At 43.7% G+C, this 21,015-nt stretch overlaps 1 protein-coding gene across 4 annotated transcripts in view; it reads left to right on the plus strand.

The window, feature by feature from the left end:
* Window positions 1–21,015, plus strand: part of ACACA (acetyl-CoA carboxylase alpha) — a 215,224-nt gene that overhangs the window by 96,429 nt on the left and 97,780 nt on the right. For 3 of the 4 annotated variants that reach the window (XM_078873726.1, XM_078873722.1, XM_078873724.1), the window contains exons 32-43: window positions 533–640; window positions 1,996–2,052; window positions 2,482–2,526; window positions 5,208–5,249; window positions 5,776–5,991; window positions 7,146–7,301; window positions 7,448–7,651; window positions 8,601–8,756; window positions 11,525–11,653; window positions 11,819–12,088; window positions 13,880–13,977; window positions 15,337–15,457. In XM_078873726.1, the coding sequence (XP_078729852.1) occupies window positions 533–640; window positions 1,996–2,052; window positions 2,482–2,526; window positions 5,208–5,249; window positions 5,776–5,991; window positions 7,146–7,301; window positions 7,448–7,651; window positions 8,601–8,756; window positions 11,525–11,653; window positions 11,819–12,088; window positions 13,880–13,977; window positions 15,337–15,457 (1,602 nt within the window). The remainder of the gene's footprint in view (window positions 1–532; window positions 641–1,995; window positions 2,053–2,481; window positions 2,527–5,207; window positions 5,250–5,775; window positions 5,992–7,145; window positions 7,302–7,447; window positions 7,652–8,600; window positions 8,757–11,524; window positions 11,654–11,818; window positions 12,089–13,879; window positions 13,978–15,336; window positions 15,458–21,015) is intronic. The other variant, XM_078873725.1, reaches the window with a different exon arrangement.

A 21,015-nucleotide genomic window follows, 5' to 3' on the forward strand; every position in this document is an offset into this window, starting at 1 on the left:
TCCTTTTTGTATCTATCACCCTTTTGTCAGTCCACTGCTACATGAAGGTTTCCCCATGTTTTGTTTGTCATTGGGGTTGTTTGACAATACCATGCTGGCCAGTGCTGGGTTGGTTATGGGAGGTACCTAGGATCTGTTCAGATATCACTCAACACTGACAGCCATGGCCTGGAATTAAGTCACTGGGTTGATAGTGCAGTGTGGAAATCACTTTGCCACCACTCCACCCAATGGGCTGTTCATCGTAATCATCATCATCATCACCAATGATCCATCCACTGCTGGATGAAGGCTTCCCCATGCTGACTCCATCCCTGACTGTTCTACAACGCCGCAGTGCACACTCACTTTTGCACATGAGCTGATGGTCATCACTCCATCTCCACGTTGGTAAGCTTCTCTTACCTGACCATAAATAGAGGTTGACTACTCCTGCTACATGCCATGACGTAACACCACTTCGTGCTAATAAAACACAAATAATTGCAAAAAACCACACCAACAGAGGAGTAACGGTGCCGGATGTTTGCAGAGTGTGCGACAGGACCCGATCCACATCCTGAACGTGGCCATCAAGATAGACAGCGATACGGAGGATGATGAGCTGGTGACCGTGCTGCGTGACTTCACACAGTCCAAGGTGAGTGGGGAGCGTGCGGCCAGCGGAGAGATTTTGTTGTCAGTAGAGTATGGGCAGTCAAAGTGTCTTCCAGTACAAACGTGTAATACGACTTGCACTCATCTGCTTTGGTGACCCTCAGCCAGTGATGTAAATTCACCATTTCAATGGCGAGGACCAATATTTTCAAAGGAAGACCACTTCATTAGACCTCTGCTTTGCCAGTACCAAAATATAATAATAGGGCTTTCCCCCGTTTTTTCTGGCAACAAAACTGAAACCTTTTACAAGGATGCATGTCTGCATTAACCAATTGGTGCTCGACCAGAGGAGCACTTCTCTGGTTGAGCAACAATTGGGTCGAGGCTCAAAAGAAAGCCGTCCCTTGGTGTGGACCAATCAGTTTCAAGGACAATGCATATATCATCATAGTGTGTTTTTTGTTTGCATTTGACTGCAAGTATTGTGGTTAATGCAGACATGAATTCTTGTAGGAGGTTTCAGTTTTGTTGACAGAAAAAAGGGGAAAACCCCTATTATTATAGGAAGACCACTGTTTAGATTCCAACTTGGTGGTACCTATGTTATTGATTACGAATTTATGATGGGCAGTCAATTCATGATATGGTTTTGAACTCAGAACCTGATGTTTTGAGTTGCACTTGCCATGTGCATTTTTATGTTGTTGGGATTTGAACGTAAGTCACCATGCCTCATAGGACAGTATGCTAGCTTGTTAACTGAGAAGTAGTTTACACCATTGGAACCTCATTTGCCAGTAAAAAATATGATAATTGTTTTTTTACCCTTTTATCTGGCAACAAAACTGACACCTTTTTTTACAAGGAGTCATGTTTGCATAGACCACAATACCTGCAGTCATAATGCAAACAAAAAACATAACTCTGATAATGTATGCACTGTCCTTGAAATTGATTGGTCCACACCTGAGACAGCTTTCCTTAGAGCCTAGTCTCACATTGTGATGCCTTTTGGCGTCATCTGGTCCAACACCATGTGAGACTAGGCTCTAAGGAAAGCTGTCTCGGGTGTGGACCAATCAACTTTAAGAACAGTGCATACATTATCAGAGTTATGTTTTTTTGTTTGCATTATAACCGCAGGTATTTTGGTCTATGCAAACATGACTCCTTGTAAAAAAGGTGTCAGTTTTGTTGCCAGATAGAAGGGTAACAAAACCAATTATGAGAAGTAGTGCTGAGATATTTACTTCAGTGCACTATTCTCGAACATGAAGGGTTACGCTGCTTTGCGGGAGACCCGAATGGATTCTTAGTCTCATGACACTGATAACACAATCAACTTGAAATGAGTGTTTATGATGCTACTGCTGTGTGACTTGTTGTACCCAACAGAAACGCATACTGATAGACCGTGGGATTAGACGTCTGACATTCTTGGTGGCGCAAAAGGTATCGATCTGCTTTTACGATGAACTTCTCAACTGTGCTGCGCGTGTCGTCGTTGCGTCTAGTGAATCTGTGTCGTGCTGTGCTAAGTGTTTGTATTTTTTTTTCTTTTGTTTTAAATATTGTCTCCTAATCACGAGCGTGTAAACAAACTTAACAAATGCAATGAAACTAACGCTATCTCTGTGTCGTGCTACAAGTAATTTTGTTTTTATAGTTTGCAACAAAAAAATATATGAAACCATAATGATAATCGTTGTGAATTCTCCTACAAAATGATAATGCAAGGTTGATTTTTGTTCTCCTCTCTAAAGAAATGCTATAATGATAAATAATAATGATAAGCCAATTAATCAAAGCGTTCCTCTTTGTTTTAAGTTGAATCCGTAATTCGTGTAGTGACAACTTGCTGATTTTCCTTTCCGGGAAAAGGACTTTAGGAAGCATTACGACTATGAGGTGGATCAGAGATTCCATGTAAGTGTAAGCAGGAGGTGAAGGCCTGTGGGAAGCAGCTCTCGGCATTTCATGCATTTGCGCTTGAGGCCATGAAAACTGAAACACCTTGGTTCTCAGGGGAGAGGCATTAATCTGCACATGCTGTGCCGCCGTCGTAATTTCTGCCACTCTTTGGTTCAGGCCTGGAAATGTAGGTGAGCGCCATCAAAGTCTCATTCGGGGCTAGAAGACCCTGATGAATGTACAACATTACTTTTTATTTACGTAGTGTCTAAATGCAACTGCGTTACAAGACATAAACTCCCAAATGTAGTTTATTAACAGTGCTTATTCAGCAAATTGGGGACTAATTGAGGCTTTTATTAAGTAAAAAAATAAACTTTTGTATAGTTGTTACATTTTGTTTATTACAACAGTTAAAAATATTTTTTGACAAACATTCTTCATATTCTTCCCAACATTTAGTTGAACAATTAAAGCAGGCTGAGGGTATACTGGTGTGTCCTTTCCTGAGAACCCAATAAGTGTATTCTTGTTTTTCATGGCCTATCACATCTCTGTGCTTCCATTCTTTCCAGCTTCTTTGCATCTTCTGATAAACATGGCCGGTAGAAGTCTGCGGAAGTGTGCATGGATGTGTGTTTTTTCTGAGCAAATCAAGAGCACCCTGGCTCATCCAGTTAAAAGTTAACACGACGATAAAAAAAAACAGTTTATCGGTTTGCCTGACATTGAATTAACGTGCAAGGTTTGCGACTGTTTTTGAATCATCGTGGGTGCTTTCGTGGCTTGTACCTCGCCCTGTTTACCAGACCCATGACATTCAGTGTTTGTTAAAAACTGTGCCCTCTTGACTCATGTGCCTTGATTCAATCCCTTCACCCACAATCTCTTGTTAAAGTACTGACCTGATGTATTTCGTCGCGCTGGATTTTGTGAAATCGGGTGACGCTGTTGAGTCTTAACAAGCGAAAAACTGGATTTGAGGGGTTTTTTTTCAAAAGGCTGAAACGTAGCTGATCTCTGAGCAAACAGGCAGCTGCCTGGAGTTCTCCAACATGTGTTTGGGTTGTGTACCGCGTGTTGTTGTTTGGAATTATGTCTGATGTTTTGCTCCACGAGCTGGGAAATTCTTCAGAAATGGAACTGTTCGGTTTCACTATTTGGAACTTTTCATTTAAAGTATTCGCTTTCTGAACAAGGTCCCATCACGTGGAGTGAAACGTCAGACATCGTTCCAAACAACACTTGGTAAAACATGAAAACACGTCAGGGATTTACATCACACAGCCGCAGAACTTGCGCAGTAATGGTGCATCTAGTTGATACTCATTAGATTAAATGATGTATAAATATATCTATCCGTCCAGTCATTTTTTGACATTTTCAAACAAAAGCCATAATTAAGCATCAGCCTTTTTTGCAAATAGCCTTTAACGTTAAACTCTTCATTACACAAAAAAAAGTGGGTTAAACAAATTAATGATTGAGTACAAGTGAAAAATAATATCACTCACATTTATCACTATCATTGCCTTATAGCAGAAATACTGTACGATAGGCCAACGGTCCACGCAGCATCCCATTTTCAGAGCAGGCGACATAGCACAGAGGAGATTAACCGACTTACAGTTGGAAATCTCACTTTACACGCGGCGCCTTAATTTTTTATGTTTGATTAATGAATGACCTGGATGTGTCCCCACTGGTGAGTTCAAATCAATTCTTAGCTCTGCATATCGGTGAGGTGCATCTCATGCTCAGACAGGTCATTCTTCAGCATCAGCTGTCCTTTGGGTTTCAGCTAACCTAACGGGGCTCTCCCCGGGAGTCTTTGGGGTTTCGGCAGCGCATTCTCAAGCTCGCGCTTGCCGCCTCTCATGCCGCTTTTGTTCTGGGTCATCATTGCACCACGACCATGCTTCTGAGCGTCATAAATCTCGTGTTACACTTACATTACTTCCGACCACATCATCATCATTGCTTGCATTGAATTTGTGCCACGCAGTGTGGAACACCTCGGAAGGTGGTGGGTCTTATTTAAGAGTCATTTGAATACATATGTATGAGCAATACACTGAGGTGTATTGTACATACGTGGCTCATGGGGCTGTGTCAGAGACGTCAAGCTGACCAATTGAGATCCTGGGTTAAAATCTTGATTCCAGCTACCAGAGATTAAACCGGGTTCTCAAGTGTAGCGAGTTGATGGCCTCAGTCCGGTCACCAATAATTGTGCAAAAATCCCATTGTGTTAAATTCCGTTTTTTGCTAAATTTGGCTTATTCCATCTCTGAGTACAAAAGCTTTGGATTGATTTTTCAGATGTCAAACGCTGCTAGGCATGTAAAATGTGTGCCGCTTAGTGTGGATAGAGGTGCCTTTTGAAGGGGCTTTCGAAGTAATTCTGTGACGTCATCTTCTGAGGGCTGTTCTCTGACACATTAGTGGTTCCCTGCTCACTCCCAACAGTTCCGGGTGGACATTTTCTCATCTCATGGCATGACTGATGACGCAACTGGAATGTAATTGTGGGATAAAGATGGGAAAAAAATATTAAATGAAATAAAAACTATTTATGTGGTGGTAGCGGTTGTATATTGGTGCCAATATGTGCCTTCCAAAAGTTTTTTTTATCTCTTTTGTTTATTAATCCTTGATTGTGTTTTGCTACTCAATTTTTGCCACGTATCTTACAGAGAGAGTTCCCCAAGTTCTTCACGTTCCGTGCTCGTGACAAGGTACAGAACCTCCGTTGCTTTCGCCTGTGGGCTTGGAGCGTAACATTAAAGCATTAATGCATTTGTTCTGTCCGTCCGTCTGTCCTTCTCACTGCCTGTTATGACGGTGGGGGAGGTCCATGATAACTGTTGTTAAGATGTACGAAGATAAATGGCATTTTATTATGAAGTTGTGTTGCTATGAGACTTATCCTGTAGAAAACTGGCAATTTATCAAAAGGTTGCCCAAAACTTGGCTTTAAAGCAGTGCTAATGGCATTTGCCTTGCCAGCCAAGGCAACGATGTCATTACGCGCACGACATGTGATGTGTGATGTCATCCGCGTGTGCGTCATGAAAGGCAAAGTGGCCGTGGCTAATTAAGCACTTCTGAGGACAAACGTGTGTTGGAAGGCTTTTCCGAATCCACGCGTGTACGGGATTTTTCCAGCCTTGTTTTATTCAAAACATTTGGCGACGATGCGGTAGCCTCTGGGTTTTCCTCCCCATCGGTGCTGCTCACGCTCCTTCCCCCCCCCCCCCATAGTTCGAGGAGGACCGCATTTACCGGCACCTGGAGCCGGCGCTCGCCTTCCAGCTGGAGCTGAACCGCATGCGCAACTTCGAGCTGCACGCTCTGCCCTGCGCCAACCACAAGATGCACCTGTACCTGGGCACGGCGCGCGTAGAGCAGGGCATCGAGGTCACCGACTACCGCTTCTTCGTGCGCGCCATCATCCGCCACTCTGACCTCGTCACCAAGGTGAGGCCGCCAAGACCACGCTCTCTCCCTGCCCGCCCTCCCGATTGTTCACACCTCCTGGAGGGAAGAGATGGCTTCCTTCGTGCAGGACTAAGGGAGCGAATTGATTGCATCCCACACGTGTATTAGATGAAGTCGAAAGTCAAGAGGGGACCATGCTTCGCAAAACTGAATGGTGCATCCGAAGGACATCGTCGCGTTGATGGTTTGTCCCTCGTTGACAATGATAGGATCGTTGGCGTTTTATGTCCGAAAAACCGATGGAGTTTACATTAGGTGTGGGGTATTTAATCAATGACTTGCTGTATTGCCCGTCCAAGGATGGGTGTATATTGCAGTAAATCTGAGATATTCAAGAGAAAAATTGTTCAGCTCATGATTGTTAATGAGGGGGGGGGGGGGGTTGCCCCATGTGGCTACGGCCTTGGAGTGACGTCACACAGGGGGGGGTGTGGGCCTCATGTAGAAGTGACGTCACGCGCGGGACGGACAGACATTTTTGGGTGATTATAGTAGGTAATGAATCTAACTGACCAAGAGCTCCAGTAAGAGGGGCGTTTGTGTAAATGTGCGTTGTAGGTCAGCAACAGAGCTCCAGGTCTACTTTCCAAAATAAACTTCTGGTTGCCTGATCTTTTCAGATATTGGAAGCTTAGCAGGTTGGAGTCTGGTTCGTACTTAGATGGGAGAGACTGCCTATGATACCAGGTGTTATATAGGCTTGGACTGTGATGTGGTTGAGAGATCATGGGACCATAACAGATTCTTGAATCTGCCTTTAATAATCACATCGTATGAGTGTCATTTCCCCAGATACCCCTGTTTTAACCCACAATACTCATTAAATGTAATTGACAAAGCATCCCAATGTAGCCAGGATGGTCCTGAAAAGAGTAGAATCTGACAAAGGCTTGTTTAAATAAATAACATGAGTATTATTTAAGTATTTTGCATATCCTCATCTGTGGTTCATTTTCGAGTATGTCAACATATCATTGTTGTCGTATTTTTGTTGAAAATGTGTAACTGGGCAATTTTGCGTGTTGACACATTTGCGCCTTGCATGTAACTCACACGCTCGTCTGCCGGTCCGTACGTCTGTCTGCTGCTTCGTGCGGTCATTCGCTCTTCCGACCATCCGTCCGTCCTTGCAGGAAGCGTCGTTCGAGTACCTGCAGAACGAGGGCGAGCGCCTGTTGCTGGAGGCCATGGACGAACTGGAGGTGGCCTTCAACAACACGGCCGTGCGCACTGACTGCAACCACATCTTTCTCAACTTTGTGCCCACCGTCATCATGGACCCTTCCAAGGTACTCACGCCACATGCGTCGGCGCTGCACAATCCTCAGTTGGCACGTGCGCACCTTGTGCGCTTGATCGGGCTGCGAGATGGGACGCAGACTTGCGCGCCGACTCGCGACGGTGACGGTGGATGTGCTTTCTGTTGTGCCGTTAGATCGAAGAGTCTGTGCGCAGCATGGTGATGCGCTACGGAAGCCGGCTGTGGAAGCTGCGTGTGCTACAGGCCGAGCTGAAGATCAACATCCGCCTCACGCCCACAGGCAAAGCCATCCCCATCCGCCTGTTCCTCACCAACGAATCCGGCTACTATCTTGACATCAGCCTCTACAAGGAGGTCACTGACCTCCGCACCAGCCAGGTAATGCAGGAACATTGCCTGGCATTTAATGTTCTTGAAGATGTAGTCCAAGCTACCAGGGAATGAGTGTCATCATTATCATCATGGGACCTCTTTTGCCAGTTCCAAAATATGAGAATAGGTTTTCCCCTTTTTTTGGCAACAAAACAGGTGTTGAGATGTTAAAACACCAAACTGAAACCTTTTACAAGGAATCATGTCTGCATTAACCACAATACTTGCGGTCAGAATGCAAACAAAAAAACATACTTTGATAATATAGTGCATTGTCTTTGAAACTGATTGAGTTGTTTTCATTTATTTTATTTTTTACCTACGTGACGTTACCGAAAAAACCAAAGAGCATGAATCCTTGAAGTCATGAAAGCTTCAAATCTAGAATCTTAACACCTGTTTTGTTGCCAGAAAAAATGGGAAAACCTATCATCATCATCATTATCAGCTTTGATCTGTGGGTGTTGTTTGACAATACGTCATCAAGCAGGGTCAGTGCACGTTGGTGAAGAGAAACAAGTGCCCAAGACCTGAACTGTTTCAGATATCTCTCGCCACTAATGTTAGCTGTGGCCTGGAATCGGGCTCCATTCATAGTGCAATGTGCTATTTATTGTATAGTAGCTTGAACTTATTTCATACCGTATGTAGCGAACCATGCTGATCAGAGGTGCGGGGGAAGGACAAGAAACTAAATTCAAAAATAAGCTCTAAATAATTGTGTTTTCAATCGCTCTACATGTGAATCATTCAATATCTGCATAAAGCAAACGACTATTATTTTGGAAATACATGTGTGGTGCTCGCCACATGACCTTCTTGTGTGAAGTGCTAGACTTCATAGGTGCTAGCCAACATCACATGTCCCAAAAGCTTTGAAAACGTGGTATGGGAGATCTTCGTCTCCATGTACGTCTCACCCCTTTGCCTTGCCATCCTTTTCTTTTCATCACAGATCATGTTCCAGGCATACGGTGACAAACCGGGCCCTTTGCACGGCATGCTCATCAACACGCCGTACGTCACCAAGGACCTCCTGCAGTCCAAGCGCTTCCAGGCTCAAAGTTTGGGAACCACCTATGTCTACGACTACCCTGAAATGATTCGACAGGTGGGCAATGGGACTGTTTCACCTGAGTGGAGGCGGGGAACATACACTGGCTTTCAAGTTTATTTTGTGTCACATGGTGAAAATTGAAAGGGGGGGGGGCAGCATTGTCTCATTTGTAAGAGTGACTGACCTGTGTCACCAACATGACAAAAGCAATAAATAAAGTACAGCAAGCACATAGCAAATTATAGCAAAGGCAACTGCATCATGGGAGAAATAAAAAAGAGTGCAGAAATGTGACTTATTCTAATTAAAATGGCCCTGTTGCGTTTGGTAAATTAGATTGTTATCCAAGACGAAAAGACAAAAAAAACTTTTTTAAGTTTAATTAACACCTTGTCTTTCTCATTATCTCTGGTACTATCTGTTTCCTTGTACTGATTGAACTTCTCCCCCAGGTAAGATGGTCGCCCGATTTACATACTGCTGCAGGGAGTTTCTACGTTATATCATATCTATGGGGCAGCCGCCAATGCTGCTGCAGGCGCCATTCATTCATTCATTGATGCGCTTTTAATTAAAAACTGTGTCCCTAAGTGCACATTGCGTTATAGTGAAAATCGATTTGCGCACATGGACTTAAATGGTGTTAAAAGCACCCATAGCAAGTGAGTGTTGAGCCCTGCCTTTAAGAAAGATAGTTTTTCCTCTCGGGGAATTTGTGTTACATAATACACCCGCGAGCATTTGTATGACTTGAAATTCGGTTCCATTCTGAATAGTTCAAACCAAAGGAGTAATTAACTTGTCATTAATTTTATGAATGTACTTTCCTACAAAAGGTGTATGTTTATGAAATCTACTAGAACTGTACCTGGAAGTGCGCTATACTTGCTTTCTGTTGACCTTCGCAACACACTCCACTGGAGGCAAATTACTTGGTTCACTGATGGTGGGAATCATGTACGGTATTAAAAAATGTTTATCATCAACTTTAAAGGAATGTATGAGTAAACACACTCAATCTCAATACTGTAATTTATAACGGCCTAAATATTGCATACATATATATGGTTGTGCTTATCACAACAGGAAGGTTGCAAGTTCATTACCTGTTCGTCGGCGGGTCAATCTGTGGATGTTTATGTTCAACCTCCTGCTAGATGAAGGCTCCCCTGCACTGTAAGAGCCGTGGCGGTTATTTGACTAAACTTCACCACACTGTTCAGTGCGAGTTGTGAAGGTGGGAAGCACAGCCGTGGAAAACTTCACGTCGATAACAATGTATTTTGATGAACTGCCCCCTGCTGTCAACCGCTTAGCCCCGCAAGCCTTATGACAAGCTAATTGTGTATGGTGGTCAACCACTGCAGCACTATCCAAAGAACAACCCTGCTTAGCTTCTGAGATCTGATGAAATTGTGTGCATTCGCGCGCTATAAATTGCATTATTATAATTGGTCACTGACTACAGGGCGACTCGTTATCCTTAAGACTCAATTAAATGAGTGACTTTGCATCGCAGCTCAAGAGTGGTTGGATTATAGCGATGTGAAATTTGCAGCGTGAGCTTGGGGTCACTAAACAGAAACTAGCGCCAACCACATTGCTCTGTCTTTATCAGCGAGAAACTTTGACTTTTGACTTTAATTAACAACATTGTCCCCAAGTGCACATAGCATTACAGTGATAGGCATAATACGGGTAGCGTATTTACCGTGCAGTAAAGTTATGACCAATTAACACATCTGTTCTCCGTGTTTGGGGACCTTAAGTGCAGATGGGGTAGGGCCCTTAGAATCCCCACCGCGACCGTCTTGTAAACCCGGAGGCATCAATTGGTTTTCCTCACCGCTACGATTCGACGAATTGTCCCAATTCTGGGCTATGTTTCGATTTGTAAATAGATTCGTGTGAGCGTCGATTAAATAGTGGTATAAATCTATGGAATGTTCAGTTTCATGAAAGTTACGTGCATATATCAATGAAATGATTGGTTCCTACTACTACGCGTATGATCGAATGCTTTAGAACGAGCGTGAGAACCGATTTTACTTGACAAATTAATGCATTGTTGAATTCCTGTAAGTTGTAAGCTGTCTAATTAGCTATGCTCACCATATATACCTTGAATTGTGCACGTGAGACTCGGTTATTTTCAATCCTAATATGTTGTACATCATCACTTTGTGGTACCCGTACAGCCACTAGAGGCGCAGTGTTTACAATAAAAATATTCTCTTGAATCGAATCACAACCCTGAATAGTGACAATTCATCGACTTCCAAAACAGGCAGTGGGGGGCTAGGAAGGGGAAATCATTAGCTGATGAATAATAATAAATGATAACACTGGTCAACAAAAACACATTTTTTTCTGGCCTGGACTTTTGCAGCTGTTTTAGACTAATTTAAGGGTGCTGACTCCAAATCTGATCTCAGATTTGCTCTATCACATCTCATTTTTATGCTATCGGCATACCCCGTTTTAATTGATTTTACCCGAAATTAACTCTGTCACTTATGATTGCAAGTTGTTGCGAGTCAGTGACTGCTTTAGTGTTAAAATATGGTGCTGTATTTTTAGGATAGTGTGTTTATAATATCATTTTATGTAGATATCCACATTTATTTAATATTTTTCTTCTGCAGTTTTCATAAAAAATGCAATATTTGATATCTCTAAAACCTGACCGTTGGAATACCTTATGCCAGAAAAAGTGTGTTGACCAGTGTTATTGATGAATCGACGCATCCTTATATCCCTCCTATAAACCTCCCCCTCTACTCTACCCTTTCCACACCTTATCTCCCATCTCGTCCCTGCAGGCACTGCTCAAGCTGTGGGACGCGTATGGAAACGGGCTGGCGCACAAGGACGTGCTGACATACACGGAGCTGGTGCTGGACTCGCAGGATCAGCTCGTGGAGATGAACCGGCTGCCCGGGGGCAATGAGGTACCGCCATGCGCAGTGGCCACCGCCACTGTTACCGTGCCACAGCTGTGACTGACGATAGTTTTATTTTTCTACGACCTAATTGTATGGAGTGCCACACACCCCTCCACATTGTGCTCTTGTCCGTTCTGAGTTTTGGTTCCTTGTTGTGCCGTTGCTGGCCAGATCGGCATGGTGGCGTGGAAGATGTGGCTGAGGACTCCGGAGTACCCGCAGGGTCGGACTGTGGTGGTCATTGCCAACGACCTTACGCATCGCATTGGCTCATTCGGGCCGCAGGAGGACCTGTTGTTCCAGCAGGCATCGCAGCTGGCGCGTACAGATGGTGTGCCACGCATCTACATCGCCGCCAACAGCGGTGCGCGCCTCGGCCTAGCTGAAGAGATTCGGCACATGTTTAACATCGCCTGGGTCGACCCCAATGACCCCTACAAGGTGAGGCGAAGGGTCTGAGCGTGTGTGTGTATGTGTGTGTGTGTCGTGTGGTGACGTCACCGCCACTTAGTGGCGAATGGCGGTTGTTGTTGTTGTTGTGTCGTGTGGAGGGTGCGTTGTGTTTAAGGCATGTTATAATTGACATTTAGAAGGCGCAATTCATCTAGGGATCTCAATGGGTCATGCACGAAGTTAGGTGAAACAGGTGAGTCTTTCGAGAAATCTAAACAGGGTAGGTGAGCTTGCTTGTCTAACCACTGGTGGGAGGGCATGTTGAAATTGTTGAACGTGTGTAAAATGTGCAGCCTTAGATTCAAGGCCGAGACCCACATGGCCATGTCCAGGAGCTGTTAGTTGAGGCCAAAAAGCACAAAGCCGGGGGAGTTTTAGGTCAGGGCCTCAGTCAAGGCTGGATCCTCTAGGCTGAGGCCACTGTCAAGGCTTGGTGCCTCTAAGCCAAGTCCCTGGAACAAGGTCACACCACCAAAGGCAAGATCAAGGATAAGATCTAAGAAGGTGTCTTTGAGCTGGTCTCGAGGACGCTGTGTGTCATGCCCAATGTGTGTTGCGTGGAATATATGTCGTGTCGAATTGATATCCAGCCAGGTGGCGAAGTGGCAGAGTAGCAGTCTTAGGATCAGAAGGAAGATCAGGAATTCAGCTAACAGTCACGGTCATATGTAAAGACTCGTGTCCACCGTATGAATGCGAAATTTCCACCACTGGCTCATGCCTATTGTTTGAATTTGAATATGACGATGCTTAATACAATTTCCATATGATTTGATCAATAGGATAACCTCAATATGTGTATTGTCTTACGCCAAAATAAATTAACGTATTCAAAGGACATGTGCTGTCAGCTGTGACGACGTGTGTCACTGCTGATAGCTTTGACAACACGCGTGTATTATGCATGTGATGTAATGAATCATCTCCACAGCTTCACTGCTCCCCCCATGCCCCATGCATGATTCAATAGATTTTCATGATTCATGGTCACACTTAATTTATGGATCAATTAATTTTGTCCCTTTTGAACTGCCTCATTTTGATTGTCTGTCCAGTGTTTTCCATCTGTACTGTCTGCCTCGTTGGTTCCATTGGCAAACAAAACTGCGACTGGAGAATAACATTTGCATGAATCATAAATAATGCACTCAGTGCAAGACAATGAACATAACAATGTATTGTTATCTTCTTGGTTCTTTCGGTAAAGTCACGTAGAATGGAAATAATAAAATAATAAAAATAAAACATAATTAAATAATTCTCACGACGTTTCGGCCACAACGCAAGCAGCCGTCCTCAGGTGGAGAACAGGTCTGTCGAGAAGACAGAGTCTGAATGACACACCCCAGGCTTGGAGCGACTATTTAAGCTGGGATGGAGGGGCGAAGAGCGCCTTGACAAAATAATTTACATATCAAGAGGAATTTTGCATATTTATGGAAATGCAAATTATTTTGTCAAGGCTCCTCCATCCCAGCTTAAATAGTCGCTCCAAGCCTGGGGTGTGTCATTCAGACTCTGTCTTCTCGACAGACCTGTTCTCCACCTGAGGACGGCTGCTTGCGTTGTGGCCGAAACGTCGTGAGAATTATTTAATAATGTTTTATTTTTTATAATTTTATTATTTCCATTCTACGTGACTTTACCGAAAGAACCAAGAAGATGAATCCCTGCAGTCACGAAAGCTTTAAATCGAAATTTTATGTATTGTTATGTTATGCTCGATTACTTGGTTATATGCCTGGTGGATATAATTCCCAAATTCGCCCATCTGCCCAGAGTTTCAAGTACCTGTACCTGACCCCTCAAGACTATAAGAAGGTCAGCGCTCTCAACTCCGTTCACTGTGAGCACATCGAGGATGAGGGGGAGTCCAGGTAATGCCCTCGGTCGTCCCCCTCCACAGGAAATTGTCTTTGTTAACAGAGCTCTTAGGCTACTTATTACTATGCCCAGGAAATCATCTCTCTGTCCATCTATCTGTCTGTCTGCCAGACATGTGAAGTGATTGATATGTTAGTAAGAAAACTATAAATCCGTAAAACTGTCACCATGAAACTTACTTCACAGCTTACCATTACCAAGAACCAGATCTGTATAGTTTATGGACAAGATTGGCAATGAAATACCTTTTAGGAAGTCTGTTACAAAAACTATATGTAACATTGCAATCTAGTATAGTTAGCGAGCGTGCATTAGTATACAAGCACACTGGTGTTCATCACATTTTCTGAAGGGCCCTGTGCATTCAAGTTCAAGAAATCAAAAGTGTGCATACGGCGCATTGTGTATTTTTTTTTACACGCGGATAATTTGGCCACGCATTGTATACAAATATAAACATTTTATTAAACTGCTTGGCTTGGCCATCACGCTTCACATATATCGCTTTCAAAATGTACAATGTTCCTGCTGCTGCATGCCATCATGGCGGGGTTGGAAGATTGGGGGGCAGGACAAGAGTTGGTGGGAAGTGAGGGGGTGGCAGGGTGAAGCACTGGCGGTGATGGCTACCCTTTCTGTATTTTACACTAAGTGTGGCCTTTACAAATAGATGACCACTTGTTCAGCGAAAGTTCATTATGGTAATAAAAATGTGAGCACATTTGGCCATTACACCGCATTGACCTTTTCAAAATGCTGGTTTTACGGTGAGGTGTAACGCGTTTATTCATGAGTGCTCCGCACCTCCCGGGCAGTGTTTACGCTTTTAGCTGGCAGCCTATTGCAGCGCTGCATATTCCGCGTTCAAATTGGCACCGATTAGGATCAGTGATTTGCAAAAAAAAAAGCGAAAAAGTAGCATACGTGGTGTGTAAGTGATGATGGTAGCAACCGTAGCAAGTAAGTGCTGAGCTGTGCCTAAAATATTCATGATTAATCTGCACTGCGTGTAATGTACATGCACAGCCCTTCATCGATTCACTGCTGGATGAGAACCTCCACATGCTGTGTGGGTCATGAGCATGATGACCATACTTTGCTCGGCTAGTCAGTGTGGGTTGGTGGAGCCAGGGAGCAAAGAGTACACTATAACAATGTTTTTTTGCTGCACTGACCTCTACTGCCCAACCACATTGCTCTGAAGCTGTCGATGACAACCATTTTTTTATGCGAACACGATCCAGGCTCAACCTATACTTCGCTTTTGAGCTCTTGTGAGATCGGGGTGCATTCTGGGTGGTGTTTTCACAGGTGCCGAACTGAACACTAATTGCAAATTATCCACCCTGCAGGTACAAAATCACTGACATCATCGGCAAGGAGGAGGGCCTTGGTGTAGAGAGCCTGCGTGGATCTGGCATGATCGCCGGGGAGAGTTCCCAGGCCTACGAAGAGATCATCACTATCAGCTTGGTAAGATGCCATCTACCCCAAAACACTCATAAATTACAACCTGGCCACACAAGATAGCTGAAAGAAGTGGCTTATTGTATGTGGGAATTCAAAGTAGCCAAATAATCTACATGCATGTTTCTAAATGTGGAGGGCATAATCGCAGGAACCCAGGCAAAAATACATATGACCGCAGGGAGAGAACACGCGAACTCCAAATAGGCAGGGATTGTCAGGGTCGGGATCAAACCCACAACCTCTTTCGTACCTAACCAGGGAGATAACATCATCTCACCGTGGCAAATTGTTATACTGGAACATCCCCACGTTGATACCCATGACACTGGTAATTGGTGATTATACCTCCAGATGTCGTGTCCATTACCTATGATAGACATAAGCAGGGATTCATTTCGCAATGAATATTTTCCTGATCATTTTTGGACTTGTGCAGATGGCACGTGACTAGTAGTATCAGCCATGACAAAAATGTACGTTGAATGTGATGTGCTGTGTACATGAATATTTAGTCATACCCTGGGTGTTAAGGATTGGTGGTACCTTGAGGTATTGCGATGCCAGTGTTGTGATCTCAGAAGGGCTATTATTATGATTATCATCATCATTGTCAATTACCAAGGTTTATTCATTTCTGGACAAAGGCTGAATAAAGAGCTCCCTGCGCAGTTTCCATCCCTCATGGTCCTACAGTGCCACAACCTATCTTACTCCTGCGCATGGGCTGATCTTATCACTTCATCTCCTCGGCGGTTGTCCTCGTGAACACACGAGTTCTTATACACCATGCGGTGCATACAGACTTAACTTTGCATACACCAAGCTCCCAAGCGGCGGGAATAAGTTGTTGTGGATGAGTGTTTGCGGGCGCGCTCATGCCCCAGTGTAGGTGCACGCACCTGGTCTTTGTGTGCAATGCGCGCCCCTGTATGTTTGCACACACTTGCCTGAAGGCATCTACGCAATGATGGCGATCACTCGGTGTGGTAGTATAGTGGTTAGCGCACTGCTTTACGAACTCGGCGACCCAAATGAAATTCCCGCTCACGACCAATAACATTGGTGAATTATTTACGTAGAGATCTCTCATGCAGAATAACATAAGGATATTGTTTACTTATCATCAGGTGCGTGTAGCGTGTAACAACTTAAATTGAAAGGAGAATATTGGTAAATGTGCAAGGCAGACAGTGGTGGATCGCAGCTACTGTCACAATGCAACCCTGCTGAAGGGAATTACCCAAGTGCTCAGTCTACTGTGAAGGTGAAGTTTAAAGGGTTTGCAACTCTATTGGAAAGAATAGATCATGGACCCAGAGTGCTAATGCCTTTGCCAAAATTTGGCAAGACTAATTTGAAATTTAAAGTTATTTCGCTGCAGGGGGTGAACACCTCTGTAAATGAGGTAATGGGTGAGATTCACATCTTAAAAAAAATGGGTGTAAATCGGTTGCTTTCTGTGATGTCTCCCTTGTCCTATTCATATCTCGCATTTAGAGCAATTTCATGACGTCCGCCAAAGTGGCTGAAACCAATTGGGGACCGTGGGCTGGAGATGCAACGTAAATATGCATCGATTAATTTATTGATGCCAAATTTAATGCTCAGGATGCTAGAATCAAATCGTTAATCACTATCTATTATGCACATATATATGTTCATTATATTATCATGTTACATGTAGGCAAATAGAGTGAACACAACTGTGTGATATAGATTTTAAAATCTTTTTGAAACAATATATAAATGAGATGTAAAAATGAAACTAAAATAATCCTTTCTTGAAAAAAAAAATCCTCTCATCACTCAACTCCCCTCCATACACACTCCAACATCTCCCTTCTCATTTTACGCTACTCCCCTGTCATTCCAGCAACCGTGGTTTTCTGTCGAAGTCCTCAGTCAACCTTCTTTCAAATAGGAGGTCACTCGTTCCCCCGCTCATTTTCATCTGTTCCGCACACTGTGTGGTTTGTGGGTGTAATTTACCATACTTCACCACATTGGTCAGTGCAGGAGCATAGATTAACATTGCAACAATGAAGTTGTGCATGGTGATCATTCACCCAAACGATATCCAGGCTCAACCCAGCACAGCCTCTGAGATCTGGCCCATTCTGGGTGATTCATTCTCATGATGATTAAATGTAATTGGGCATTGCGTTATTAGCACAGCGGTGTCGCCAAACTGATTACTCATCCCGTGTACACAGGGCATTTTTACCCCTCAGGTTAAACATATGATTCTAGCTTTTGCTATCAAGGTCAGAGTCTCTCACCTCTGTGAGGGACCGACCTGGCGGTGTTCATGTGTTGGTTTGAGTGGTTTTTTTTGCAGGTGTTTCAAGTTGACATCTATCGATGTAAAAACACTCCCCTTGGGCTGGCACGATACCGTCGTCATCATTTGCGTCGCGTTAGGATGCGTTAACCAACACAAGCAATTGGTTTCAGGTGGCAGGGGAGGAAATCCGTCAAGACTTCATACGCAAGAGTTTTAACAGGTCCATGGCGAGGCCGCTTTAATTAAATTGTGACCATTAGCCTGGGAAGATGAAACTCGCCTCCTCACGCCAACCCACCCTCACTCGCTCTCCACTCACCCGCCGATCCACCGCCCCCTACTCTCCCCCCCACCACCCCCCATCTTTGCACTAACAGGTCCACTTATGGGCGAGAGTATTGATTCCGGCCGTTACATTTACTCCTTTATCCATTACGTCTGGGTATGGGTTACGGCCAGAGCTGCCGTATCCACGTGGGGACCATTTACTCAGACTGATGCCTCATTAAATGACAAAAGGTTCATTGGTCTTCAGCACACACGCACGCACACGCACGCACACAGGCACGGGCTGGTAATGTTACGAGTAGTGTACCCACTAGGAATATAACAATTCACTCACCCTCCCCGCCAACCCCTTCCCCCAATCTTCCACCGGCGATTCGATGAATTGTCACAATTCCTGGTTGCGGTTTGATTCGAGAAATATTTTTTTTGTGTTATTTTAAATAACTCCATCGTATTGCTAACTTATTTTTTTCTACGGCTAAACTAGTGATAGTTGTATTTATTTATTTCCCATCTACACACAAAGCCACTGTCGCAGCCCGCTTCGCGTTTTGTTTGCGTCTTTTCTTGCCTTTCGACAGTTTAATTGCATTTGTTGGTGGAAGTTTACGCATAGAAAACAAACACAAACAAACAACTGGGATGGTTGAACGGAGCCTGCTGTTGCATTCATTTATGACACATCTTGGTACTGTGCCGGGTGACATATGCTATCATGCTTGGAGGTATATCTGGGGTATCTTGTTTAGGCAGCTGTAATTTTTTATTTCCCCCCGCTCAGTGACAGGTGCCACACCGAGCGATCAGCATCAGTGTGTAACTGATCCAGCTGCATCACAACTGTTATCTGCGCTGTCACTGTGCGCGCGCGCGCCCGCGCCCCGCGCACACATGCAGACACGCGGCGAAACGCGTATCTTATACAAATGGTTAAAATGAAAATGGTTGAAATGCGGTCATTCGTTTTTTTCATGCCCCTGACTGCTTGATCAGTATCGGTGCTCTCTCACGCGCACACTCTTACCCGGGTCCAACATCGTGTAATTTCCCATTATCTCAGACGTTACAACGTCCGGTCTGAAAATTCGTTTTGTCTTTGTTGTAATGATTAATTGTTACCAGAGACAAAAAAAAACCGTTGCGTTTTTTGGATTACTGTAATCTTTCTTTGTTATTTAAATTCTGATGTGTGTTTATTCTAACAGAGAAGGTGATTGTGGCTGTCTAGTTCCTACTGCTGGTGGGAATATTGTACTTATAAAATGTATAAATTCATTATTTTTATATAGTATTAATTAATTTAGCCAACAGATAATTTAAGTGTTATTTTTTTCCTTGTGACATAATTGTTCGTGTAAGAATTGAATGAAAACAGGATTGTTGCACATTCCGGGCCAGTAGATGGAATAAGGGATATTTCTTGTATACAGTCTATCGTTATCATCATCAATAACAACCACCATTATCCATAAACCTTATTATTTTGCATATAGTTTCTGTCCTTCAAATGATCAGCGATTGTTTGTAAAATCTGCAAAATGCCCATCACGACAGCAAGTCTCTTTTGGCGAGGGTGATATGTGGAAAATCCAACTGGAAGGTAGATGCTTAAACAAAACAGTTTTCATTATTCTTTGCCAATGAATGAATTTGTGCAAGAAATAAAGAGAACAAAATAAATAACATTTTTATCTAGTGGAGAAAAGATTATGTACTGTTCATCATCAAAAAGATAAAATAATAATCAGCAGCATAGTATTAGTTGAGAATAGGTATTATCATAGTCAGCCATGCTATTCTCATCATCGTAATAATAATTCAATTACCTACTATAATCACCCAGATATGTCTGTCCGTCCCGCACGTGACGTCACTCCACATGAGGCCCACCCCCTCATTAATATTCATGAATGGGTGGATTTTTACACTAACGCAGAGGGAGGTCGAGCTGAATGAAATAATTTATTATGCAAAGTCGCTTCAAATGTGACGTTTCTTTACAGAAAGTGACGGTAAAAAATAAATCTATGCGGCACAGTGCTACATCCGTGCGTGATGTCACTGCAAAGAGGCCCCTCCCCCCTTCATTAATATTCATGCCCGCGTGTAAATTTACACTAACGCACAAGAAGGTCGCGCACTCCACATGCAGCACCCCTCCCCTCAATAATCATCATCAGCGGGTGACGTCACTCCACATGCCGCACCCCTCCACAATAACCATTAGTGGGTGACGTCACTCCACATGGGGCAACCCCCCCCCCCCCCTCAATTATCATGAGCTGAAAATGTTACTATTTAATATTTCAGATTTACTACAATATACACCCGTCCTTGGACGGGCAAAAAAGCTAGTTTATAATATATTCCGTGGAATTTACTGCTATATTTGTTGTCAGAGAAGGCCCCTTCATCTGCTTCCTATTCACACTAAGTGGCACCTCTTCTCACATGCCTTGCAAAGAGTGTTCGTCACATGTCAGGAAAACGAAACATTTAATTACTTGGAGCTGCAATTAGCCGAATTAGATGACAAAGCAAATTTAATATGATTGGAGTTTTGGCGCAGTCATTGATGATGACCAGCTTAAACCATAAGCAATTCATGATTCATCACCCCCACAATTAATATCAAATGCCAACTATTTGAATATAATTGTGAATAACTGATTATCACATTTGTAACCCATGCCCACTGTTGTCTCGTGGTTCTGGCCATGATCTTCACCTCACCACATGAGACAATAATTAAATCAAATAGTAAAAGTTCGGTAGTCCTCTGCGTCGTATTATTGTTGTAGCTGTTAGGGGCCATCCATTTAGTACGTACGCATGGAGGGGGGAGGGTTAACCCAAATGCGTACGCTTGCGTATGTGGGGTCTACTGACAATGTACGTACGCATAGGAAACAGGGGTGAAGCCTCGATAATAATTTGCCTACATTGGCCTTCAAATGAGTTAGATAGTATCTGTTTGCTTAAACGCGTT

Source organism: Lampetra fluviatilis, chromosome 37 (genome assembly GCF_964198595.1).
Source record: "Lampetra fluviatilis chromosome 37, kcLamFluv1.1, whole genome shotgun sequence".
NCBI classification, from domain to species: Eukaryota; Metazoa; Chordata; class Hyperoartia; order Petromyzontiformes; family Petromyzontidae; genus Lampetra; species Lampetra fluviatilis.